At 35.9% G+C, this 26,849-nt stretch overlaps 3 protein-coding genes across 6 annotated transcripts; 2 read left to right on the plus strand and 1 right to left on the minus strand.

Annotated features, from left to right (window-relative positions):
• Positions 1-551: 551 nt before the first annotated feature.
• LOC113057958 (calcium-binding protein 39-like) lies at positions 552-8,644 on the minus strand. Of its 2 annotated transcripts, none has more exons than XM_026225595.1 (9): positions 8,423-8,644; positions 7,032-7,198; positions 6,774-6,938; positions 6,540-6,658; positions 6,058-6,226; positions 4,064-4,123; positions 3,880-3,945; positions 3,461-3,604; positions 552-3,242 (listed from the first exon to the last, which is right to left on the minus strand). In XM_026225595.1, exons 2-9 carry the CDS (start codon positions 7,146-7,148, stop codon positions 3,051-3,053), a joined length of 1,032 nt encoding a protein of 343 aa, XP_026081380.1. In that variant the 5' UTR covers positions 7,149-7,198; positions 8,423-8,644; the 3' UTR covers positions 552-3,050. The 2 variants fall into 2 exon arrangements, with proteins under 2 accessions (XP_026081380.1, XP_026081381.1); XM_026225596.1 differs by having other exon boundaries at positions 8,392-8,636.
• Positions 8,645-8,735: 91 nt separating this feature from the next.
• Positions 8,736-17,059, plus strand: LOC113057957 (PHD finger protein 6-like). 3 transcript variants are annotated; one of them, XM_026225594.1, is made up of 11 exons: positions 8,736-8,842; positions 13,284-13,444; positions 13,676-13,777; positions 13,890-14,023; positions 14,103-14,149; positions 14,236-14,399; positions 14,535-14,678; positions 15,543-15,647; positions 15,834-15,967; positions 16,137-16,290; positions 16,490-17,059. In XM_026225594.1, exons 2-10 carry the CDS (start codon positions 13,313-13,315, stop codon positions 16,264-16,266), a joined length of 1,092 nt encoding a protein of 363 aa, XP_026081379.1. In that variant the 5' UTR covers positions 8,736-8,842; positions 13,284-13,312; the 3' UTR covers positions 16,267-16,290; positions 16,490-17,059. The 3 variants fall into 3 exon arrangements, with proteins under 3 accessions (XP_026081379.1, XP_026081377.1, XP_026081378.1); XM_026225592.1 differs by lacking the exon at positions 8,736-8,842 and adding an exon at positions 10,434-10,581; XM_026225593.1 differs by lacking the exon at positions 8,736-8,842 and adding an exon at positions 10,434-10,581 and having other exon boundaries at positions 16,137-16,266.
• Positions 17,060-18,996: 1,937 nt separating this feature from the next.
• LOC113057959 (hypoxanthine-guanine phosphoribosyltransferase-like) lies at positions 18,997-25,939 on the plus strand. Its single transcript, XM_026225598.1, has 9 exons — positions 18,997-19,173; positions 22,148-22,254; positions 22,382-22,565; positions 22,807-22,872; positions 23,890-23,907; positions 24,005-24,087; positions 24,322-24,368; positions 24,790-24,866; positions 24,997-25,939. Exons 1-9 carry the CDS (start codon positions 19,147-19,149, stop codon positions 25,042-25,044), a joined length of 657 nt encoding a protein of 218 aa, XP_026081383.1. The 5' UTR covers positions 18,997-19,146; the 3' UTR covers positions 25,045-25,939.
• Positions 25,940-26,849: the final 910 nt, after the last annotated feature.

Consider the following 26,849-nt stretch of genomic DNA (forward strand, 5'->3'; position numbering starts at 1 on the left):
GGCAACTAAAGCAACAGCTCATTTGTACAGAGGAGCAGCTTAAAGCAGAACATGAGAAAAGGATGAGGCTCCAAGGCCTGGTGGAGAAGCTGGAGGAACAGTTAAGCCTTTCCACAAAATAGGCTGCACGTCAGGCGCTCATGATGAATGATCTGAAGTCAGAGAGCCAAAAAATGAACGCTCAGTTACATAAGCTGACTATAGAGGTCAGGGAAACGGAAGAAGAGGCAGACAGGTGGAAGACAAGTCTGAGACGAGCGAAAGAGGACATGCAGCATATCGTACAGGAATGTTCCAGCCTCGCATGGGAACTGGAAAGAGCGCAAGCACAATGGAAATCTGAAGGAGACCGACTGGAACAAGTGGTTCGGATAGAAAATAATGTTGTGCTTCAGAGGCAGGTGGAGCGGACCCAAGGTGACGTGTGCGCAGAGAGAGAGTCACACAGCCCTCTAGCTCTTACGAAAACTTTAGCAGCCAATAATTAGTTACAACTATATAAATGTGAATAAAAATGCAGACATTTAAATCCTGTTTAAATAAAGACAAAATTAATGTTACCGCACACAAGAAGTGCCATAGTTTATTTTATTTTCAATATGCATCCACACTTACTCTTCTTTTTAAAATAAAACTTTATGTACACATATAATCCTCTCCCACAGTGGAAAATATAACAGAAAGAGAAAATGAGTGAAAACAGTGAAAGCATAGCAAACATCAGTCAAACTGCAAATAATAAAAGGGTGTATATAATCCACCCTAATAACTTACCAAAGATCTTACATTATTTTGAATCTCTGTCAAAGATCACTATCACTGCAAGGAGAATCTGAAGGCTCAAAGCTCCAAAGAGCCTTAAGACCAAAAACTCCTTTAAAACCCTGTCAGTGGAATCACATTTGGCCAAACAACTAGTTCACGTGGTATCAAGTGACATTTAATGAAACGGAAGAAATATTTGGTTAAGGATAGTTGTAGCTCTTTTGGGAAAAAGGCGAATAAAAACAAAGGCTTTGTGATTTCAGATCATAAAAGCAAATAAAAGGCAGCTCAGAAGGTTTTGTCCCCCTTCAGCTCCTAAATACAAATCATATTTATATATAAAAAAAAAAAAAAATGGGAGGACTGAAGCGATGTCAAAGCACAAGCACACACTGACATTCAGATGAATCCATTAAAAATCTTTCAGAGTGAAACTGTGGCTCATTTGCACAAGTACGGCGAGTGCTCTCCTCACACTCGGGACATTCTATGTGCCCATTAGCAAACTGCAAAAATTAAATAATATCCCTTCTAGGTCCTATTCAGCATTACAAGACCACAACTTTGGCATGTCGCTTGGTCTTATTTTAGCTTGAATCATTCAAACTACCGCTCCACATCCAAAATAATACCAGAAACGCTTTACACTAAAGTTTGATTTGTTAACATCAGTTAATGCATTAGGCACCATAAACAGTTTTTTATGAATCCAAGTCAACATTAATTGTTCATAAAAATGCTATTGTTACTTATTAATTCACGTTCATTCATAATACATACTGTTAATTTATGCAATCTTAAATGTAAAATATAACATTAACCAAGATTAATAAGTGCTAGTTAATGACACCAAATTTATTTACCAATGTTAATGAATTTAACCTTACTGTAAAGTGTTTCCATAAGATCTACTGAAGCAAAGTGGGGGAAAACAGCACTTAGGAATTTAAAACCTATGAGGTATATGAGAAAGGAACTTGTGCAAACAGAGTAATAAAATATATTCAACTTAAGATATAAAGACTAATGGCGGAACCCTTCAGTAGAATCCTGATCTGGATTTCATCTAAAACCTCCAAGAGTACTGAAAGGAACAATCCATTGGAGAACCAAATTCTAGGTCTATCTTAAGTTATAATGTGTTACCACAGCTTTGGCTCATTCAAGTTTGACAGTGCAGGACACAAAGAACTGTGTTAAATGATCTTTCCTACTGCATCCATCTTTTAAAGGCTTAATTGGCTTGTCCAAGCTGCCTTTCAAAGCACAGCTCAAGGAATGTCACGACATGCCCCAGCTCTAGCATTTCACAACCCTTCAGAGTTACAGTGTGTATGTGGAGGTTATCATGTCTTGCACTGTAATCGTGTACCATATATTTCACTATTACTTACATCTATGAACAATGAATTCATTGCATGGTTCATCTAAACTGAGAAAACTTTAAATGAGTATTTTTTTTTTATAATTATATAGGTTTTGTTCTCCTAAGGTGTTAACCCAAGCAAAAGCAGAATAATACTATAAATCCAATGTTATAGATAAATATTAATGTAATAGAAGACCCAGAATAACAAAGCTACTTAAATAAGGCACCCAGTTAAAATAGAAATTGAGAGCAGCGTCCAACATGTCCACTAAACTCTATGGGCTACTTTTTCATAACATTTCACTTGACCACATGACATAAAAATGCTTCAATGTCCCCCAGCTAGTTTAAATGTGAGAATGTCCTGTATTTGTGATGCATAATTTTAAATTTTTTAACGTGTTTATTAATATTTGGTTTATAAACTGGCACTTAAGGCCTACCTAAAGCAAAGCTACCAGATTAAGTGCAAATATGCAGAGCCATACCTGTTCCAATATAATTTTGTTATTACTTTTAAAAATATTAAAAAGGCCAGATCAGGCTTTCAATATACTTTTCATTCGGATTAATTTGGATACATTTTTTAATCTAAGATTTACCGTCTAAATGTAAATCAACTTTACTTCCTTTTTAAGGGCAGTGCTAAAAACATACATAGGTTTAAATAGAGTGCTTGGGTTCCACTTGCACCTCCTGCAGCAAAAACCTGCTCGAGTAAAGGGACAGACATGTGTTTGCACATCCTGACAGCATTTCTCTAGTTGTTTCAGAAGTTGGATGTAAAGAGATTTATTCCGAGTGATGCCAAGCTTTCTCACTCAGACTTTTTTTCCCTCTCCCATCCAATTCTCACCCACATAATCAAACCACTTCACTAGCCGAGCTCCCCGGTTCTACACTCCACATTTTCCTATTAGGACTCCTCTGCCGGTGCAGGCCGTTTGAGGTCCCGTATCTGCTTAATGAGATAGTTCTTCTCATCGCAGAACTGCTCGTCTTCAGAACGGTCCATTTGAAAGTGGTTCAGGAATTCCACCAGCTTGGATTGATTCTTGAGGAGGATGTCCAGCACAGGCTGTGTCTTGCTGGGGTTAGCCACAAACACCTGAAGGACACAAGAAACGGTTCGAGTCACTGGATCTACCTTTCATGTGGCTGAACTACAACACACACTAGTAACTGTCCCTGACCGGTTTGTTTGAGCACCAGTCAGCTGCCGAGTGTGGAAAGTAATTAGAGTAGACAGAGGGAAATGCAGACAAGCAAAGTCCCAAATCCAATTATATTAAGTTATGTGAAATGCTGTGCATACAAAACACATACCTTAAAGACATGGAAGGCTTCAAATTGGATGTTGCGGCTGTTGTCTCTCAACATGTTCATCATCAGCTTTAGGTTCTCAGCTCGACTGATGTATTTGGTCATGACTGTGAAGTTGTGTCTGTCCAGTAATAGTTCTCCTAAGAGCTGGATATCATTTGAAAGTCAGTTATAACTCACTTAAGAACAGCAGCAAACTATGTGGTAAGAGTAAAGCCAAACCACCCAACTGTTTTATTAAACAAAGCAAGGTTTGTCATAAAACATTCCTATGTGAAGATTAAAGTATGTGGCTATTCAAGTAAGAAAGAAGCATCTTTCTGAGAAAAGGACTTTAAATTTTCTTATCTTCAACTATCTGTCCTTTATGTATAGATCCTAGCAGCTTGATTTCCACCTCGTGAAAACTGGTTTATGCTCACCTTCAGAGACTGGCGCTTGGTGACATAGTTGTCAGAATGCAGCAGTCTTTCATACTCTGTGAAAACCTAAAAACAGTTATGAAATGATTAATCATAATACTTTGTCCATGAAGTACAGCAGCCAGAGAAACTTACATGTAAATGCGCTTGCATGTGAAATTTGGGGAAACAATAGTTAACTCACTCTGTCGTAATTAGACTCCAAGAAATCGGCACACATGATCTTGTGTCTTGTCAGCAGATCCTAAAAACAAAGTCTTAGGGTAAATGCACTTTTGTAATTTTCTCTTTTTAAAGGTTTTTGATTATTTGATTTAAAATGATAGTCAACCAAAAAAATATATTTCTGTCCTTCTGTTATACACATTTGTTCTTGTGCATCAAGCATACACCTATGTTCTATCTATGCATGTTTATCAATGTTTATATGTGACCCTGGACCACAAAACCAGTTTTAAGTTGCTGGGGTATATTTAAGCAATAGCCAAAAAAAAAAAAAAAAAAAAAAAAAAACATTGTATGGGTCAAAATTATAGATTTTCTTTTATGCCAAAGATCATTAGGATATTAAGTAAAGATCATGTTCCATTAAAGGTACAGTTTGTAAGACCTGCCATGAGAGGGCGCACTACCAAAACAATAACAATCGCGTGGTTTGATGACGTTAAGGAGGAGCGTGGAATGATGGGATTGGTTGTCTTCTACCCAACCGCTGACGGCCATCAATCATGGATTTAACGGATAAGGTAAAGTTTTGTAAATGTTGTGTTTGATGTCATAATTTTCAAATGCGAGTTCAACGATTTGCTCGAGTTGATTACGTACAAAGTCAATGCAAAGACGCGATCAGACTGTGGATCAGATGCATCCTTGCACGGGTCTAGAGACGCAATGCCCCGCGTTTGGCATGTATGCCCCATGATAGTAATCTTTTTGATCGTTATAGCATACGGTTTCTGTAAAGATACGAACCAGTGGCAGACGGTAAACGGTAATTATGTTCCATAAATAAGTAACACAATCCATCCAAAAAATGTGCAAGAAGTAGTTAATGAACTGCTTGAAGCATGCTAGTGGTTTGCTGGACACTAGACACTACTTCCGCATTTGTCCATGACACTGTTGTCATGTAGTTTCTACGTCAGTAAAGGCGTTAACAAAAGGATAACGTCATCACCAGGCGACTGCACTGCCCCGTGTCACTGTTTAGAATGGGAATTTTGTCATGATTTAATTACAAGTAGCTGAAAACATTAGAGATATTGTTAGTAATCAGCTGGAGAAAATATATAACACTAGCCTAGTGGTTTTTGGATATTTTACTGTGAATATCTTACAAATGGCACCTTTAAGATATTTTGTAATTTTCCTACAGTAAATATTAAAACTTAATTTTTGATTAGTAATGTACTTTGTCTTTGAAGTTGTCCAAATTAATTCTTAGGAATTTTCTCAGTATTTAAATTTTTGCACCCTCAGATTCCAGATATTCAAATAGTTGTATCTCGGCCAAATATTGTCAAATCCTAACAAACCATACATCAATGGAAATCATATTTACTCAGCTTTCAGATGATGCATAAATCTCAATTTCGATTCTGAATTACACTTAAGACTGGTTTGGTGGTCCAGGGTCACATATATGAAAAAAAAAGTGAATAAAAAGTTAAATCTAAACAAAGTGATTGGTCCTCTTCAAAAAACTTAAGATTAAAATGTTTGATTCATATGGATTACTTTTATTGTCTCGTTTATGTACTTTTTTTGAGGCTTGAAAATTTAGAACCCATATATGTTCAATGGATGGACAATTAAATAAAACACTTAAAAAAAAAAAAAAATTATATATATGGCCAAAACATTGTAAAAAAAAATAAAAAATAAAGGTTGTTTTTACAAAATATGACAGTATAGGATTTTTCCTTATTTTTTTTTCATAATACCGGTAGTTCATTATACACATCTACAAGTTATTTTTTACGGTTTAATTTAATTTTAAAATAAATAAAATAAAACACTTGTGACATCACTGCATAATGAAAAAACATCTCAGGTGATGAAATGTAAAATATTTTGCCATCAAATTACTAGCGTATTTTGGCCCATTTTCATGTTCCTAAGACAAAGTTTGCAAGTCAAAACTTCCAAAATGGATGATACTTTGCGTAAATTTCATACCTTAAAAGAGGCGAAAGCATCAGAGGCAATGTCAAAAGTAGATAGCTCCACATAACGAAAGAAGCAATAGAACTCCTCAGAGAACAGAACGATCCGGGCCAGAGGCTCATGACGCAGACATTCCCTCAACATCAAGCCACAGTTAAGGGCCACTTCTAGGTTTTCATAGCTGCGTTCAAAAGATAAATAAATAAGCCTGGTTTTTCTCTAAAGTGAAAGAACAACATTTGTGTGTGTGTGTGTATATTATATATACACGTATACACATACATATACATATATATATATATATATATATATATATATATATCGATCGATAGATAGATAGACAGACAGATATAGGTATATATAGATATGTCTGTGGACAGGAAATGGGAAAATTATGGTCCTGAAATAAACATAACATCAATTGGAAAGCCAGGCTAATCAATGGCTTCTGAAAGTGTTGATCTATGGCTGTGCCCTGGGGTCTGGAAACTCACCCTTTCAGCAGCATAAAGAGAATCTGTGAGTGGGAAGAGATGTACTCCACAGTCGGGGTGCGAGCGCCAATCTGGCGACGCACTATGTTGCTAAACAGATGCACCACATCCTTCTTTCCCTTTGATGAACAACGTTGTAAACCAAATAAAGCAAACAACAAACGTGTGGTTAGTGCACAGAGCAATATGTCTAACATTGCTGTATTTCAGACATTTCAAAAGCATAATATGCACCTCAAAATCAATCCTCTGTAGGTTTGCTATGAGGGAAATGAGGAGGTTGGTGTTGTAGAGCTCTTGAGCCAGTTGAGCCACTGCCTCAGTCTGAGGCTCTTTGTCTCCAGTGCCACACAGCACCTCTTTCAACGACGCAAGATTTTTTGATACTTCCTCTGCAACCTACAGGAAAAACTGTGAGTTTTTCTGACTCTGTCACAGTCCACAGCGTGCCAAAACATTTGCATTGAGATGTTGCCATAAAAAAGGTCCAACCTTTTCACATTTCTTGCTTTCAGATGATTCCAGCTTCTCCAAGTTTGCCACATTCTCCTTCAGACTCTTCACAATCTCTGCAGGGCTCTTCTGAGACTTCCCAAAAGGGAACGGCATTGTTTCAGCTGGAATGTGTTGGACGTCGAAGGACAACAGAAATGATTCACCTTTAAATGGAAAGGTAAAAAAAACAAATAGTGTAAACCAAATAACAGTGCGTAAAGACTAAACTCAAAACAGTAAGTCATTATAATTGACAAAAGGACAAAATGGGCCTTTTCAAAGCAGCCCAAATGATTCATAACAAATTTTATACACTTCATAGCTGCTAAAAACAATGAAAACAGCTTGTATTATTATTCATGCTAACAATACAATTGAATAAAGAACAAAAACAATAGTTTGTTTCTGTCAAGGGTACTTTATGACATACTGAAAACATCATGTATTTTGGGTTAAAGTGCAATATACTAACAATATAAACTTCATTCCTTATGACTGTTTGTTTGTTTCTTATTATTGAACAAGTAATAACCCAAGCGTTATGAAACACCTTCTAAACTTGCTCAACACTGACAAGTACAGATAGAAACAGTGAGTAGAGACAGTTCACCACATGTGAAAGCATGGCACGACATATGGTTAAGTTATGGTTAACATGGTTAAGTTACGTTAATAAACGATGAGCAACTAGGCAATTAATTTAACTTAAAAAAAACAGCTAACGTTAACGTTAATATCCCGATGAGCTAAGCTAACCTCCACCCAGGATTTATCGATCAACACTTCTCAGAAACTCAATATTATTCATCACAGTAACTTTATAACGGAGTAGTGTGTCAGCCTATAGAGTCTTAACGTGAACCCAGAAGAACAAACGCAACTGTAAGTTACACGTGAAGAAATAAAATCCACTTTTTTTAATCTTTCAGCTGGCCGGACGTGTAGCCTTGTAAGTTAGCACGTTGGCTAACTGACTTCTGTCAGGCTTGATCATCATGGCCAAGCGAGCTAGAAGAAGAACTCAAACCAGGAAACTAACGCTTTACCACTTAACGTTAGATAACTTATTTTGTAACTAGTTCCACAAAAGTGGATTTTAGTTTTACGGGTCCACCTAAATCCGTGTTAATTTCTGTTTGACACGCAGTTACATCCGAACCTTTCAACTTTTAAATTACATTTTTGACAGTTGATCAAGTTGTGTGTATTCCAAACTGATCTTTCATCCTTAACAGAAAATAAAAACAAATGATCGAGAAACTATTTAAAAACTATAAATCAACATAAAAACCCAGCTAGTGCGATCTAGAGGGTAAAAAAATGACAGACAACATGTCAGGCGAAGTGGATGTGTTACCTAGAGGTGGAAGGAAGACTGAGACACTCACCGCATTCACCAGAAGTCCACTTTAAAATCCACACGCGATGAGGAGAAAAGTAGGCTAAATCGACTTGTGAACAGCAAAATATAGAGCTATTAATCCAGTTCAAACTTTGTCGACCATACTATTTAATCTCCCCAGAAGGAGATAATCCTTGTTTTAGTGACCGCGGTTAATTTAGGAGTGGTTTGTTGCTCGTTGCTTCAAACGTCTGCTGCTTTACTTCATCATCAGGGAAGTTGAAGAGAGTTTTTGAAACGCCCCCTTTGACGTAATTGACGTAAAAGCTGACCAATCAGAACACAAAAGGGGCGCACACGCTGAACGGAAATCGAATTAAATGAAAATGAATTGAGGCAACAGAACCACTGAAAGTAAAGCTGGATTATGGACCAGGCCAGTGCTCAGATACCTCCGAAGCCTAAAGTAAGATAAACATCGGGCCTTTGTTGAATAACAAAAACACACGCTTTGTAATTTAGGCAAGTCAGTCTTGTTTTTTTCCATTCGTGCCATTCTATTTGGAATCATGAATCAAACACTTTCACTTTGTTGTTATTTTCTGTGTGTAGTATATTCTGTTTATTGTTATATTGTTGGGTTTGCTTGTTCCATTTAGATGTACTTTTATGTTTATGCCCATCTTGTGCACACTCTGAAAGTGCTGTATAAAGCAAAAATTATTAGTAGTCAGTTGCATGGCACATCTGGTCATGTAAACAACATGGCTGCATCCATGAAACAGTGACCCGCTCCATGTAAAATATTTTTCTAGAACATTGATCTGTCTATTTAAAAAAAAAAAAAAAACGACACACGTTTTCAGGCCTGTTCACACCTGAAGGGGCATAACCATGATGATAACTATGAAGTTTGAATAATTTAGAATAGTGCACACCACAGCTATAACGATAACAACACAGAGTAACGATTTTGTTGTTATCTCTTTCATAATGATTTTTTTTCAGCTGATAAACAATAAATGCATTGTGACAGCCAAACGAAATCCTTATCGTTATCATTTACAATCAGAATTAAGAATTTGGCGTGGTGAAGCTTCCAGAACACACACACACACACACAGAGAGAGAGAGAGACTATACAACATGTAAAATAATAATATTAATATTAATCTTTAAAAAAAAAAATCTATATTCAGATATGGTTATGCAGAAGAACATGAATAAGGATTGTCTAGGATTTGTTGAATATAAAAGTATACATTTTATGTTGCAGCCCCCCCCCCACCTCTCTCTCTCTCTATATATATATATATATATATATATATGTGTGTGTATGTGTTTGTGTGTGTGTAAACGGATATTTGATGTGTTAAAGACCCGTTGATGTTTATGTTTTCCTAAAAAGACGTCTGTGACAAACTTGTGTTGTGCAGGGGCTTCGTGGGACCTCTTGGTCACATTTCTTTTTATCTACTTTTACATTCATACTTTGGTTAAATATGTAGGTATATATTTGATTAAATGTGTTTTTTATTCTTTAACTTACTCTTTACAAAATTACAAAAGGTTACCTTTGGTGCAAACCAATAATCTATTTAAATTGAAAATAATCGTGTGTGCTTATGCATAACTATTTAACCATATTTTGGGGACAAATGTGTACCCAAAAGTGAGGGAAACCTGACAAAATCGCGAAAAACCTCCATTCGGGGACGTCTTCTTTTGTAACTGGTATAACAATAAAGTAAACAAAATTTTTTTTGAAGTTGTAAAAATGCATAAAGTTTTCTGTGAGGTGTAAGGGTGTGTTTAGATTAAAAAGTGTATAACTATCTGTATATAAAAAATATTTATATGTAATGTCTCCATTTAGATAGCTAATTTAAAATAAATATTTACATTTTATAAAAATGCATTCATATACTATCTTTATTTTTTAGTGCATTCATTATGCAACTCGTCTGAATATTTTCTCGTCTATGACTATTCCTCAAGCTATCTTGACGGTGAGCGCAGTACGTAAGGGGCGTGAGCGTTTGCTTCCATGTCGGACAAACATGCTTTTAGCAGTGAGCGACGTCACTTGAACGCCTCGCAATGGTGAGAGGCAGATCCCACGAGCACTCGATGCTTAGCGAGAGGAAGAGCGAGAACGCGCGCTCACAGCCGCTCTAAAGCTATCCCCCATTCAACACAGCAGCGGTAAGAGCTTCCAATATGTCACACAGTCATTACAACGCACAGATTTGTTAGAAAAGGAACGGGATGAGTGAAACAATAGTCGGGACTAGCTAGGTCTTTTTTTGCTGCGGTATGTAAATACATTTCGTATGGCGGGTTTCCACATGTGAAGCGGGGGAAATAATCCCTCTGCGAACAATATACTATAAAAACCAAATAATGGTTACAATCATTCCCAGAAGTTCAGATTAATTTTTTTTGTGCACAGTAAGTGCTCATCAGTATTGTTGTAGCCACCACATAATGTGGGCCTTAATAGGGTACACTTAGATAGATATACACATCTTTATTTCATTTAAAGGGGCGCACCAGATTTGACACAGTCTCCCAGTAGTTAAAAAAACTATAAAGTGAAAGAGTTTTTGTCTAAGAGCGAAACAAGCGCTTTGTCGCGGGCCTGTATATCCTCCTACTCCCTTATTTATGAAAACGGTGCCTGGGATGCTGTTTTTCCTTGTGCATTTCAGAGTTGTTCATTGAGACCTGAGCAGGTTGTATCAGCTGTTCTGTTGGATACAGAGTGTCGCGCGATGTTGCGTTGCTGTTTGTGTTGCAGCTCCTCTTCTATCATGGCAGCGGATCTCCTCTGTGGCGCGAAGGCGGGTGAAGCCACCGCGACTCTAAACAACACACTATCCGTCTGAATACCGTAAACGAATGATGGATTCATAGTCGTACGAACGAAATTAAGCTTTTGTTTCTGTTTTGGATAAACATGATGGGCCAGCCATGTCGCGCGGGAGGTGTTTTGTGAACTCAGAGCTTCCTCTTGGCATTGCTGTGTTTCAGATACGCCACCCGTGTACTTTTCCTACCTTATTTTAATGACAATAAAAGTGTGCAGTCATCAAGCTTATATTATGTAGGTTTGTGTGACGTATTTAAGCCTGGGTTTTGTCAGGCTTCACAAAGTATTTTTCAACCAGGGATATGCTTGAAATTTACGTAAACTGTGGTGTTTATTCAGTGCCGATATTAAGTCTCAGTTCATATTAATCTAGTTTTAAGTTGTTTAATAAAGGATTTTCAAACTCTTCTGGAGCCCCAAATAGGATTAACCCCATTGACAGGGGACCAATTCTGTTGGAGAGCAAGCGGAAGGGAAGTTCCTATTGAGTTGAATGCATTGAAAATGCATAACATTTATTTGTTTGTTTATTATTGTTATTATTGACTTTTAATTAAATAACAAACCCTCATGAAAATTAAACATGGTTTTACTTTCTACAAAAAAAGGTTACTATAAACCATCACAAATTAACTAGGCCTATATGGTTTTGCTAGTTTAACCAGTATTTTTAGTATATACACATGGCAATCAGTATGCCAAAAAAAAAACACTTTTAGTATGATAAACCATGATTCGTTTTTGCAAGGGAAGTTACTCTAACTTGTTTAAGTGCATCATCTGATGACGGAAGCCGTTCAACACCTTCACAAATAGGCTATCAGAAATTAGTTAATCATAATGGTTCGTAATGATCCTTGAGGCTTTGCGCTGTGTTTTGGCACATTATTTTGCATTTCACTCATGTTTTATGAAAAGAACAAACACGATAAACACAGTAGATGAATTAAATATAATTTTTCTAACAAAAAAATGACATCTCAGTGGGATTCCTGATAAACAAGACATACGTTAAACTAATTCTGTAGGTATTTTTTGGCCTTGAATTACCCAAGAATTGATGGCATTCGTTGTAACAAAAGAGATAGAGATATATATATATATAAAATATTATTATTATTATTATTTATTTTATTATTTTTTTTTTTTTTTTGATGTACTATAAACTACATAATTAGATGTATTAACATCAGTATGAACTAAATACTTTGTCCATACTTTCTTATACTGTAGGAAATCATTTTTCGGGGACACCTCTGGCCTCAGTTATAAAACGTTGCATAGAGACAACACATTTGAGATCATTTCTTAAATGTACATGCGTGTGATTCAGAGAAATTAATGTACATACAACGTGCCTTTTCACAGTACAAACAACCTACCTTGAGTTATATATATATATATATGCATAAATACATGTGTAAACATTAACCTTTATTCATACATACACAAACTCTGTGGCCATGATTTGCACTAGCCCTATAAAGGTGCCCTGGACCTCAGTTTAATTTTATTTATTTATTTTGTACTTCCTGCTTAAATTCTCAAATTGGTTGAATCGCGTTAAGTTTTAAATTGTAAAGAGTTGTATGAGTGTGATTCTATAACACGTTATTGTTCCAATAAGTGTTTTATGTAGATGCATAATTTAAATGAGTATTTATTTAGAAATATTTTTCTATTTGTATTATTTATTAAACAATTTTATCGTTCTAGACTCCTTTGTAATGAAGACATCTGGAAGTATATGTCATGCCGGTGATGTATTTGCTTTCGGGGGAAAATTTAATCCAAACCAATATCTCAGTGTAGCTGAATTGCATGAGCAAACTAATCACAACCATTCAATGACAGATGTAGAAGTTTCAGAAATCTCAAAAAAAAAAAAATGCAAACATGCATCTTAGCCATCTGTTGCTCTGTGCACACACAAAGCTAAGAGTTATTTTCACAGGTCTGAACCACAGAAATAAACTTCCCTCTTCCTCCCTGTACACTGCAGTTCAATTGCAACATTTTTTTGTCTTTGAAACAGAGGAGAGGTGGAGTGTGTGAAAAGTGGTCATGTCAGGACAGAGAAAAGGGGCTTCAGTTCGTCTTCGAAAATGTGCCTTCTGTAGAACCAACCGGGACAAGGAGTGTGGACAACTACTGGTGTCTGAGAACCACAGGGTGGCAGCCCATCACAAGTGCATGGTACATCAGCTGTTCACCTGCTTGCCTTCCTTTATATGTTAAAATGGTTAAACAAGGCTGTAATTCATCCATTTATTTATTTTCTTAGTTTCACAAAAATAATCTTAGGGAATATGTATAGAGTGCATGAAAAGATGACTTGTTATAAAATATTATTCTGTTATATATAAAAAGTAGTAGATATTTGACATCTTGCATATGTAACTTCTGACACTTCATTGTTTTACTCAGCTTTTTTCATCAGCCTTGGTCACATCTCACTCGGACAGTGAAAACATTGGAGGCTTTTCTATTGAAGATGTTAAGAAGGAGATAAAAAGAGGAAATAAACTAGTAAGTATTCAGACTAACAGCACTCGTAAATATCAAATTCGTCATTTAGGCTGAAAATAGAGCATGAACATACAGCTTTTTTTATCTTTTTATGTGCTGACTTCTTGTTCAGATGTGCACTTCCTGTCACCGGCCCGGTGCGACCATCGGCTGTGATGTAAAGACGTGTAGGCGGACGTACCACTACTACTGCGCTCTATGGGACAAGGCCCAGACGAAGGAGAATCCCTCTCAAGGCATCTACCTGTAAGTTAAATGAGGATGCTTTTTATCACAAAACCTCATCTGTTTTATTACTAAGTGACTTTAATCTTTTGCAAATTAGGGTTTACTGTCGCAAACACAGAGATTCCTCTCAAGATGGCAGTGATGGTAACTAGCTCTCTCCTTTATTTAATATTGGATACTAACCAGCTTGTGAACCATTAGGCTTATTAGTGCTCTGCTCTTATTCCCAGATGAACAGGGAGTTGCGGCCAATGACTCGGATTCATCTCCACCGAGGAGCAGGGGCAGGGGGCGTTTCGAGAAAAGCAGAATCAGAGGGGTGTCACGCGGGCAGTCAGATGACACTCGATCCACCTCATCGCAAGGCAATGATGACACAGAGAGCTCCTCGCATGTAGGCAACTTTATTTACTTTCTTTCAGATATAACCCATATTAAATCCATTAAAAGTGATTTGACACATGCTTCAGAGGATCAATTCAGCGAAAATTGATTCATGCTAATTATCATGTGCTTGTGCGTGCCGCAGCGGGACCGGTCTCCTCTGAGAGGCAGCCCCAGTGATTCAGGCCTTCGCTGTGGCTTCTGTCATGCTGGTGATGAAGAGAATGAAACGCGTGGGGTGCTCCACTCGGACAATGCCAAGAAGGTTGCTGCCCACTACAAATGCATGGTGAGTCTTCTTCAGTCCTGAAAAACAGTCGGTCATATTTAACAAATGAAAAGCTTTTTTTTTTTTTTTCTCAGGAGTTATTTAACCAAAAATGTACTCAGCCTCAGGTAATCCCAGATGAGTTTGTTTGTTCATTTGAATGGATTTGGAGAAATGTAACATTACATCACTTGCTTACCAATGGATGGATGTGTGCCATCGAAATGAGTTCAAAACGTTGATATAAGCATTACAAAAATCCACATGATTCCAGTCCATCAATTAAAAAAAAAAAAAAGAAAAGCCTTCATTGAGGTGTGTTTATCTTCAAACCATTGCTTCCGGTGAAAAATCAATGAAAAATGAAAAATCCTCTATCCATAATATTGCTTTCTCTAGAGGCAATATTATGCCTCTAGAGAAAGAGGCATAATATTCTCTCATTTAATTCAGGAGAGAAATATGCACTGATGAAGCAAAAACTGTTACAAACAAAGTCAAACAGTTCTGTAAACATGTTGTTAATCTGATGGCACCCATTCACTGCAGAGGATCCATTGGTGAGCAAGTGATGTATGTTAAATTGTTAAATTTCTCCAAATCCTTTCTGATGAAGAAACAAACTCATTTATATAAGGATGGCCTGGGGGTGAGTAGATTTTACTGATTTTACTTTTAGATTTTACTTTTACATTTTAAACCACATTGATTACATATATATGTAACCTTAATATTTGTAGATAAATATTATCTCAAATCTTCAAGATATCTAGTATTGTAAAATTATATCTTTTTCTGTGTTATTTTCATATCTATTCTAGGTTTAAAAACATTTTGATTGTGCCTGTTCTTTTTGATCTTCTGTTATCTCCTGTTTTGCCGCAGCTTTTTTCTTCGGGTACCGTCCAGCTAACCACCACCTCACGTGCCGAATTTGGGAATTTTGACATTAAAACGGTTATCCAGGAAATCAAGAGAGGAAAAAGAATGGTGAAGCTTCCAAATTTTAATTTAAATAAATATAATGAATATAATTCTATATTGGTTTAATTTTATATAGAATTTCTAAAGTATATTTCTATAGGTTTTTTTTTTTATTCTAAGTTTCAGAATGATTTAGGTATATTAATTCATACGGTCTTCTAATATACTTTTGGTCATTTTTGTTAATTTCAGAAATGCACGCTGTGCGCGCAGCTTGGAGCCACCATTGGATGTGAGATAAAAGCCTGCGTAAAGACCTACCATTATCACTGTGGCCTGCAAGACAAGGCCAAATACATAGAGAACATGGCTAGAGGCATTTACAAGTATGTTTGTTTTCATTATTTATACCAATATGATTAGTCTGGCAAGATAATTTTTGCCAGAAAAAGCTTTTTTCATGTTTTCACATTCTATACGTATTGAAACTATCAGGACAGCTATCACTTGTGGTGTAGTTTTATAATGTAACATGAACATTGTTATTCTCACCAGGCTTTATTGCAAGAATCACAGTGGAAATGAGGAAAGGGATGAGGAAGATGAGGAGAGAGAGAGTCGCAGTAAAGAGAAAGCTGCTATTGACAGCAGAGCAGATCCTCCACCGCAGCTCAATGGCAACTAAGTGAGATTCTGCATACAGTAAACAGTATGTGCCCTTGGAAGGCCAATCCATGTCAATACTAGTCATTATACAGTATACAGTGATTTCTTTGGATGTTCTTGTTACAGTGTGATTTGTTCAGTCTGTCATGACAGAATTTGATCATTATTTTTGACTAGACAAATGTGATATTTTGATCGGTGGACATGAGGAAGATACTATAATAAATACTGTCTTTTTTCAGATGCTGCACGAAGATGGAAGACATGATATGATGCAGATAAAATAAATATTTTTGTATAATCCTCAGTTAGAGACTAGGGGCCAGCTCACAATATCTGACAATTTCAGTTTTCCTCTCTTTGACGGTATTTCATGGACATTGTGAATGAGAATGTAAGTTCATTTATCAAATGCTGTCAATATGTTACTGCAGTGTAAACCATAACATAGCTGGATAGGTTTTATTTAAACGTATGGTATATTAATACTCAAACCATATGATTGGACAGCTGGAACAGTGTCATCTGTTTGTGCTTGCACCTCCAGTTTCCTCTTTGACTGGACCCACTCTAAAAAAAAAAAAAGACTGCCCTCCGACTGTTTATAGTGCATCTCCTCCAAACTATGACGTTTAATAAGCCGCCTTCATGAAACTCTTGATCTCTCTTTTTTTTTTTTTTTTTTTTCTCTCTTGCAACATGTATTATATTTTATTACTGTATTATACTCATGAGTACTATTGGATATCTGTGGTTTTCTTTATAGTACAGGTTAGGATTAAAGAATATTGGCTAGCATGCACTTTTCTTTACTCCGTCTCTCATGGTGGTCTTTCTTTTTTTTTTTTTTTTTTTTATATGTACGTTCCACAAAGGCATTGTTGTTCATTTGGTGGCAGTGATTCAAAAAAAGAGTCCTTCTGAAAGGTAAATGCCTTCAAACATACTTGAAGATGTTGTTTGAGGGGGAAAAAGCTTAATACAAAATATTTTATTATGAGTCCGAATTTTGTATCTGGATGCAGTTGTGACCGGTTTTGTTTGTGAAAGTCAACTTCTTGATGCATGCATATTTATATATACTTTTTCCCCAAGCCTTAACATTTCCACTGTTACTGCTCAGGAAGGAAACATACAAGCTGCGTCTCATTTCGGAGGCTGCATCCCGCGGAGGTTGCATTTGTAGGCTGTATGCGTCAAGGATATCTTATTTAAGAAAAGTAAACTTAATCAAATTGACTGTTATTCCTTGTGAGGTGTAAAATACTGTAATTTGTTTTTTACTTTGCAATTTAAGTTATTTTTCTTAAATGTGACTGCCCTGATGATGTATGCAGCCTTTAAATGCAACCTCCTGAGGACACAGCCTTCTAAATGAGATGGAGGTACACGCACTCTATTGGGTAATTTGTCATTTGAATGAAGAACCTGCCATTAATGAACCTATGGATAGCCCTTATGGTTACATTTTAATTAAAGGTGTCCTTTTTACACTGTAATTTAACTTAACTGAATAATATAAATTAAAGTACTTAATATAGGATTTAGTTTATTGTTAGTCACATCACATGGGAATATGCATACTGTTAATACTATAGTTAGTACATGTAATGTGTGACAAGGATGCTGTAAAAAACAAAAAGTGTTACTGACTTTACCATTTAGGTTTTAAAACATTAAGAATAGATTAATGTGGTAACACAAATACATTTCAAACCAATGCTTTATTTAACAACTGTTTCAATTAGTATTTAAAATATTAACAATGTCAATTTCTGTTTGTCAATTTGTCGTTCCCAGCCTACTGTTTGTGAAAAATATAATTTTCTTCTTTAAATTGTGTTCAGATAAACTTCTAAAGTTTAAATATATTAATGGAATTTCAGTTAGGAGAACTGGTAAAAGAAAAAAAACCTTTATGCTACAAATTGTAGTTCGTTACTGGTTCCAAATCACATGACAAAAATTGTAGTTTGTAACGTAAACCATTACATTACACATTTAAGTACTGTAATCGGACTACTTTTAGATTACTTGACTTTTACTTGATTACTTGACTTAACTCGTTTATCACCTTAAGTAGGATAATCTTGCACCATATTAAAATAATCTAATAATTAGTTAAATTATAAAAATTTAAATCAATCATTTTAAAATGGCATCAATCAGAAAAAACACAACTAAAAAAATTATCTTTTTTTTTTTTTTGCCGCGTGTCATGTGTAACCATTGAAGCAGCGTCAGAGAACCGTGAACATCCAAATATGTTACTTAGTTAAAATATTTCTTTTAAAATCTTATAAATAAAAGAAAACTAAGAATTAGAAAGTATCAAGTGTTCCTAATGTGTGGATAATATGTAATCAATAATAATAATAAAACCTAACTGTTGTCTAGTTAAGGGTATTTTAAAATCTAATTTAATCTAAGTACAAGTACTTAATTTTTGGAATCTTATTACAGAATCCAGATTACTACCCAGCTCTTTATATATCTGTGTATGTAAAGGGTTTTGCCCTTGTGGTAAATTTCGTTTAGCTGACTTTTATATATAGGTTTCTTATTTGTATTGTTTAACTAGAGCTTGATGAATGTATATGTTAATATTTTTATTATTTTCTTAATTTATTATGCCCTTACTCCTATTAAAACAGTAGTAATTTGGAGGGTCTGTCACTTTAAATTATATTGTATCGAGCGTGGTCCTTGCTCAACGCTGATTGGTCGAGATTAGTCCTCCTCTAATGCTGAAACACCCACACTTGTGATGTGAGGAAGGTTACAGAATTGTGCTCGCTCAGTCCTTTAAAGGTGAAATTGAGAACAGGAAGGACTACAACTTCCCCTAGCATTTCTCATCATAATCGAGGGCGTTTGCAGCAGCTCAGTCGGAACGGACATGGCGTCTGCCAGCTCCTGTGTCGTGGTAGGAGTTACTGTACACACTCACTCTTTCAGTCATTTACACCGGCGCGTGAACACAGTCACTACACTGATGATAAACTGGAAGTGTCTTTTTAGCATAAAACTATATATGCATAGCTCTTTTATTCTCATAAATTTTCCTGTTTGCATACATAAATGTATTTCGTGATTCGTAAATATCTGTGTGAAGTCTAGGGGCCTGGATGGAAAGCACGCGTTTCACGCATCGCACACGTGATGCAGCTCATTCACCTCTGCGCGAATGGCTAACGTTAGTGTAAATGAGAAAGAAACACTGCACGTGCTCGGTTGTATGATCTATCAGATTTCTTGATCTGTGCGTGAAAACGGATGGATGGGTGGACGCGTTCAGGTCGAAAAGTGCAGATGGTTTCAGTTTGTTATAAAGTGATAATAAATGTAACGTGCTTTGCGGGATGTTGCCGTAGTGAGCTAATGAGAATGATTTAAAGTTTTTCAAAGAGACTCAGGGGAGTCAACCATCGTCTTCCGCCCTAAATTAAGATATTATTTTGACGGTATAATTTTAGACGGACCCATCCCGCGCTTTGTAGCACGTGATTGGATTTATTAATGAATCAATAGGTACACTTCACTCTTAAAGCGACAGTTCATAGAATAATTTTAATTCTGTCGGTCAGTTCTGACCTCTCACCCCCGTGTTGTAATTACAAATTCAGTATGCATTTCCTTTCTTCTGCAAAACACCAAATACCGTTTTTAAGCGTGTCCTGGTCAGCATTTTCCATGTGACACTGACTAGTGAGTGAAGACATCAAGCTTCAGAAGGCTGCAGAATCACATAACAGTTTAAAATACTTGTAATAAACCACACAATATCAACTTGAGGAACACATCATTCTGGACTGTATTTCCTAAAGGGTTGTAAAGATAATGTTCAACTAAAAATGCAAAACACACACACATACTGTGGAAGTCAATGGAGACCAACAACTGTTTGGTTACCAACATTCTTTAAAAAGACTCATAAAATAAGAAACTCATACAGGTTTGGAACAACTGTAATGATGTAACATGATGACAGAATTAAATTTTTTAGGTTAATTATCCCTTTAAGCCTTATACCGTAGTACGTAGTACTCTCTACGATTAGGTTTAATGCTTTTGGGAAACAGCCCTGATCAGTTTTGTAACCGGAGCAATGATTTATTGAAAAGATACAATTCCACTAAACTGTTTATAGTGTATGTGCTTTTCTCACATACTATAATGAACAGCAAGGCAAGCTAGGGTGGATTTTGGGATCTTCAATAGAGACCGATTTAAGTTTAGGTCTGTTCCTCATATAATCTATAGTGCATGACTTCAGAAGGCATGTAATATAGAGCACAAGTCATGCTGTTTTTTTTTTTTTTTTTTTTTTTTTTTTTTTGCTGATTCTGAATCCTTTTATAGGCATGTTAAACCACACTGTTGACTTCAGTCTACAGTATCCAGGGACACACCAAAGAGTTATATATACTCTGGGACTTCTGTTACCTGAAGAGCTAAAATAATAATAAACATCAATTGATTTGCATTCTTAATGCAGAACATTGGCTCAGTATCCTGATACAGCTGAGGAAAGACATGTGACATGCATGTGAGTCTACAGCAGGAGTTTTGTTGATGTGGAATACGGCCCTCTAGATCTGACAGCTAACAGACTTAATGCATGTTCCTGCAGCAATATTAGAAACACTGCATACTGCTCTTTAAGTTCCATATCTTATCATAGCCCTGTCTATTGATGGGGTTTGAATCTTAAGATATTGGCACCAGTGGTAAGCAGAAAGGAGGAAGCTCCCAGACAAACCTCTCCTGACAGCTGCACATTATTTGTCTGAAAGTCCTTGGAGGACAGTGTGATGACACTTTTGGGAAGAACAAACAATGAACAAGCTATGAACAAAAAATTGCTGCTTACTTGGGATTCATCTGCTTCTATTTTGCTTCCACTATGAGGAACAGTTTTTACACATTTTACATTTACCATTTGTTGTTTTGAAAGATTTCCAGTCAAGGTTCTTTTCAGATCCACCAGCAGAACAGGTTATACTTTTTCATTAAAAGGGTGGAAACCACAAAATGTGCATTCCTATTTCAGAACTGTTCTTCTCAACCAGGGGGATTCAGCAAGTCTTAATTAAAATGCTAAAAACACACACACACACACATAAACACAAGTAAAGATGTAAAACATAAAAGGACACAAAAGTACCAGAATTACATTTCAGTTATAATTTACTCACCCTCAAGTTGTTCCAAACCTGTATGAGTTTCTTTCTCCTGTTCAATACAAAAGAAAATAGTCTGAACAATGTTGTTAAGCAAATAGTTGCTGGCAGCCATTGACTTCCATAGTATGGAAAAGGCTAACGTCAACTGTTTTTCCAACTGCCAACATTCCTTAAGATATCTTCTTTCTTTTGTGAATGACATGATGGTGCAACCCTTTGAGTGTTTTTTTCTTCTCTGTAATCTGCAAATAAAGGTTTGTTAACTACAAGTACACAACATGTGCACACTCAAAACAATTAAGCACACTTATTTTTCACTCAAGAAGACTCTTTGCTTACTTCAACATTTACACTCTTCATCCCGACCGTCCTTGTTTATTTGTACATCTTGACTTTCTCACTTAAATCTGTTCTAGGGTATATGCTTAAGAAATAAGTTAGATAATATATGCATTTTTGAAAGTCAATTTGTTAAGGACGTTTCTGTCGAGAATATAACTCCAGATGTTAGAAACAGATGCTGTCTCAACTCACCAGTGCTTATGAGAGCTGTTTAGGCAATAGAAGATAAGGTTGAAGTAAAGATCACCTTTCCTCTACTGCCCTATTTAAGGTTTGTCCTTCTGTCGACTAGATAAAATGTTATCTGTCAAACGGTTGGCTCACTGTTCTTTGCCCTATCAGCTATGATATGATGTCATTTGTGCATTTTAGATCAATGATGAGGAGCAAGGTTATGACCTGGACCTCTTCTGTATACCGAAACATTATGCGTCTGACCTGGAGCGGGTGTATATTCCACATGGACTCATCATGGACAGGTACGAGCCACATCAAACAAGTTCTTTTCTTAGTCTTGCCTAATGAACACTCACATTACAAATAACATGCAACCTGAAGACTGTTGACACTGCGTATTGGCTGACCAGTATCTCCTGACTCCTACAGAACTGAACGTCTGGCCAGAGATATCATGAAGGACATGGGCGCGCATCATATTGTGGCTCTGTGTGTGCTCAAAGGGGGCTACAAATTTTTTGCTGACCTCTTAGATTACATCAAAGCGCTTAATCGCAACAGCGATCGCTCCATTCCCATGACTGTGGACTTCATCCGTCTCAAGAGTTACCAAGTACGCCTATTATTCATTCATCCTATTTAATGAATGTAAATTCAGTCAGGCCCGTCTGCTCCCTTCTGTGTATTGTATAATTATTGTGTATCGTGTGTGTATAATTATTTTGACAACATAAATGAAAATTGACACTTGTGATACATACTTGTTTCAGAGTTAAGTGCTTTAACACTTTAATGTCTGGACTGACTCGTGTAAATGTCTGAATCTGTGTATTCCCCTTCTTTAAATATTACAGAATGACCAATCTACAGGTGACATCAAAGTGATCGGCGGAGATGATCTGTCCACACTCAAAGGAAAGGTAAGCAAAAACCATCTCCATTATTTAAAAGGAATCTTTCTGATCATGTCATTCAGTAACTTTGGTTTGTTAAAAAAGCTACCATATTTTCCGGACCATAAGTCGCACTTTTTTTCATAGTTTGGCTGGTCCTGCGACTTATAGTCAGGTGCGACTTATTCATCAAAATTAATTTGACATGAACTAAGAGACATCACCCAATAGAAAACATTACCGTCTACAGCCGCGAGAGGGCGCTCTATGCTGCTCTGTGTTCCTGTAGTCTACACTGAAGACATAGAGCGCCCTCTCGCGGCTGTAGACGGTAATGTTTTCTATTGGTTCTTGGTTCTAAATAAATGCGACTTATAGTCCAGTGCAACTTATATATGTTTTTTCCCTCATCATGACCTATTTTTGGACTGATGCAACTAATAGTCCAAAAAATACGGGTAATTCAAAATTAAGTCCATTACTGTCAACACTTTGTCTCAAAATTAATTTCTGTGCTCAGATCATGTTTTTTTTATAATAATAAATATTTTTATTCTGTGAGGAGACATGACATTGATTAAAAGTGACTGAAAGACATTTATAATGTTATAAAAGATTGTATTTCAAATAAGTGTTGTTCTTTTGAACTTAATAAGAAATGTTTCTTGAGCACCAAATCAGCATATTAGAATGATTTCTGAAGGATCATGTGACACTGAAGACTGAAGTCATGATGCTTTGTATCACTGGAATAAATTACATTTTAAAATATATTACAATAAAAAACAGTCACTACTATATTGTGATTAAATAAATGCAGCCTTGGTGAACATAACATATTTTTTTCACAAAGATTACAAATTCATATGGAGCTCTCACTTTTGAATGAAAGTGCATGAATAATAATTACAAAAATAAATGGTTGTAATAATATGGTAGTAATAAGTGGCTAATCAAATACTGTCATTACGGTCTCTTAAACATATCCAAATGTGTTAAAACTGTTTCTCTTTTTCTCTTGACATATTCTTTTTGACACCAAAGAATGTCTTGATTGTTGAGGTATATATACATTTATTTTTACTTTTATTTTTAAAATAGTTTGCATTATTCAACAAATGTTAAATGTGTTTTATGTAACCTTCACTCTGTTTATTAGGACATCATTGATACTGGGAAGACAATGAAGACCCTGCTGGAACTACTCAAGCAATATAATCCTAAAATGGTCAAAGTGGCCAGGTACAGATGACTATAATTAATAAAATGGAGGTAACCAGTGTGTCTCAGAGTGTTTGTCTTGTAGGTATTGCATCAGCTTTTGTAAGCTGTATGTAAATATTGCTAAGCTCTGTTTAGTAACTCCCTTCATCACTAATGCAACAAATGCCAGAAACTTCTATCTACTTTTGAGTTTTATAAGTTGTACGGTCCTGTATACTTTACATATTCCTATATATATTATTTTTTTTGCAGTTTGCTGGTGAAAAGGACACCTAGGAGTGTTGGCTACAGACCAGACTGTGAGTGGATTACTGAAAAAGATTTCCAGCCTTTTTTTGGCATGCAATTCTATATAGCATCGATATAATTAGAATTCAATCCACTTCTCACAAGTCATAAATGGATATAAATGGATGCATGCTTATGATTTTCTCAGGGTTGCACAAACACCTTCAAAACACTAAAGCACATTGATTTATATTTTAAAGGGAATCAAGTCAATTATTTTGACCTGAAACTTCTTTTGACCAGTCTATGTACTAGGGCCCTTAACAGTGCAATGCTATGTATTGACCACAAGGTGGAAGACTAACACATGTACTGATGATTTTCATAGTCACCACAAAAATATTAGTTTTCAGCTTTGATAATAAGAAGAAATATTTCTTGAACCTGTCTGTACAAATTAACTTTTTTTATTTACCCCCTTCTCTCCACTAGTTGTAGGATTTGAGGTTCCTGACAAATTTGTGGTTGGATATGCACTTGACTACAATGAGTACTTTAGGGATTTAAATGTAAGTAGCAACATTTCATCATTTAGAATAGCTTTATAATTTAAATACAAATAGTTGCTCATTATAACACGCACATCTGTTTGATTGTGCCGCGATTTCTGCTAACTGCTTCTCTCGTTTTGACTTGCAGCACATATGCGTCATCAGTGAAACGGGAAAGGAGAAGTACAAAGCATGAGAAGCCCTGAACTTCCCCCTCTAACTGTGTACCATTTGTTCTTAGTGGATGTTTTTTTAATTATTATTTTCTATCCATTTTGTATTTTTTTCAGTTGCACAGCTCACCGCAGGTTAGCAGGTCCTTTGTTCAGCGTCTCTGGGGAGGTGTGTGCTGTAAATCAATGCACCTTACATTTACATTAGCTTATACCTCCACAGGCATCCCACACACATTAGTAACCACAAACGCTTTTCAATTCAGTCTCTGAGAACAGAGGTCTCAGGGTTAGACTGCTCTTCATTACAGTGGGTGTTTTAAACAACCATTTAATGTAATGGCCAGATTCCCTTTGATTTATTATAACCTTTTTGTGTGTGTGTGTGTGCTAGACACTATGGATAGGTGTTTATGATATGATGAACAGAATATTGATTTTAGGTTGCCTTGCTTTGCTATTCAATAGTGAACACACAATGTGTGAATTTGAAAAGACCACTGGTGTTTCCAAATGTCGGAACCATAATATGAACCCTGTTATTATTGATTCAAATCAGTGAGTATTGTAATATTGAATATGTTGAATGTACTTTTTTTTCCAATCATATTTCAAATTTATTGACATTTTAAAGCCAAATATCGCCCTGTTTTTATTATTTTATTTTTGTAATTTGTATCGGTTTAATTATCCTGTCAAGATATTTATTTGTGTCCACTTACTGTAGTTATGATTACTAATTATATTAATGAGATTGAAATGAAACGGAAAAAAAAAAATCTTACAGTGCCTTATATGATCATTTGTATGACCAGTTATGCTATGAAAATGAATGAAAAACTTGTAAAACATGTGACCTCACCACTGTTCAACCACCTGTCAATCTTAAAAAATTATTAAAAGAATTTTAAGTATTAACGTATTTTGTCATGACTAACATTGTTAAACAGGTCATATTATCATGCAGTATGATTTAGAAATAAATAGCATAAGAATAAACATACTGTTGTTCTGCATACATCTTGCACTTACAGTACAATAGAAATGACAACACAAAGAACAGGTAAGCATAATGAAATAAGATCAGTTAGCTGACTGCTGATTTTATTTGACAGCGTTGTTTATCTAGAGTACAGACAGGTGGTGTTTTTCATCACAGAAATGCATGGGTATGGTCAGCTCTCCTGGATCTGCTGTGGCTCTTTGGAGTCTGTAAGCGCTGACAGGTCTTACTATAGCAGAACAACAATACTGGATAACAACACATTCACCTCCAGTATTTATGTGCTGCTATAGCACATTCCCTTTAGATCTGCAGGTCTCTTATGCTGGGTTACTGAAATGTTGCTGGTGGAACAGGCAGAAGCAACTCCTCTAGCTGCATTTCCATAATCAAAAAAACATGACGAGCTGCTAGAGTTGTTACAGAGCAACTGATATGTTCAGTCTCCTTTCAGTATGGCTTCAACTTGCACCTGTCTATATAATTATGGAAATATGTATTTGTTGTATTGATAGTTCCACATGTCATTAAGAGGACGAGCGCCCCCTGAAGGGTCTGAGAGGAACAACAGGGTGGAAAGAAAGGCCCAACAGCATCAAGATTATATCCTCTAAATCAAAATAAATAATAAAAAACATGGTTCTTTGTATTAAGTAATTAAAAAGATCTATATAAAACGATAAATATGAAAAAAAACATGCAAATGTGTAAACACCAGATTCAAAAAAAAAGTTTCTGTTCATTTCGTATTAATAAAAATACATTTGCTCTTAAATAATGGGAATTTATTATTTCAAACGCTGCATGTTGTTTGTACCGTAGTTG

The sequence above is a fragment of the Carassius auratus genome, chromosome 39, assembly GCF_003368295.1.
Source record: "Carassius auratus strain Wakin chromosome 39, ASM336829v1, whole genome shotgun sequence".
In the NCBI taxonomy this organism is placed as follows: domain Eukaryota; kingdom Metazoa; phylum Chordata; class Actinopteri; order Cypriniformes; family Cyprinidae; genus Carassius; species Carassius auratus.

Excerpts from the sequence above, each read along its gene's own strand:
- LOC113057959 (XM_026225598.1), top strand. The coding sequence starts at position 19,147 with ATGGCGTCTGCCAGCTCCTGTGTCGTG. Across the intron at positions 19,174-22,147 it reads CTGCCAGCTCCTGTGTCGTG|ATCAATGATGAGGAGCAAGG; the intron begins GTAGGAGTTACT and ends TGTGCATTTTAG. Across the intron at positions 24,088-24,321 it reads AAAATGGTCAAAGTGGCCAG|TTTGCTGGTGAAAAGGACAC; the intron begins GTACAGATGACT and ends TTTTTTTTGCAG.
- LOC113057957 (XM_026225594.1), top strand. The coding sequence starts at position 13,313 with ATGTCAGGACAGAGAAAAGGGGCTTCAGTTCGTCTTCGAAAATGTGCC. Across the intron at positions 13,445-13,675 it reads CAGCCCATCACAAGTGCATG|CTTTTTTCATCAGCCTTGGT; the intron begins GTACATCAGCTG and ends TGTTTTACTCAG. Across the intron at positions 14,024-14,102 it reads CCCTCTCAAGGCATCTACCT|GGTTTACTGTCGCAAACACA; the intron begins GTAAGTTAAATG and ends TTTGCAAATTAG.
- LOC113057958 (XM_026225595.1), bottom strand. The coding sequence starts at position 7,148 with ATGCCGTTCCCTTTTGGGAAGTCTCAGAAGAGCCCTGCAGAGATTGTG. Across the intron at positions 6,227-6,539 it reads CTCTTTATGCTGCTGAAAGG|CTATGAAAACCTAGAAGTGG; the intron begins GTGAGTTTCCAG and ends TTTTGAACGCAG. Across the intron at positions 3,946-4,063 it reads TGGAGTCTAATTACGACAGA|GTTTTCACAGAGTATGAAAG; the intron begins GTGAGTTAACTA and ends AACTGTTTTTAG.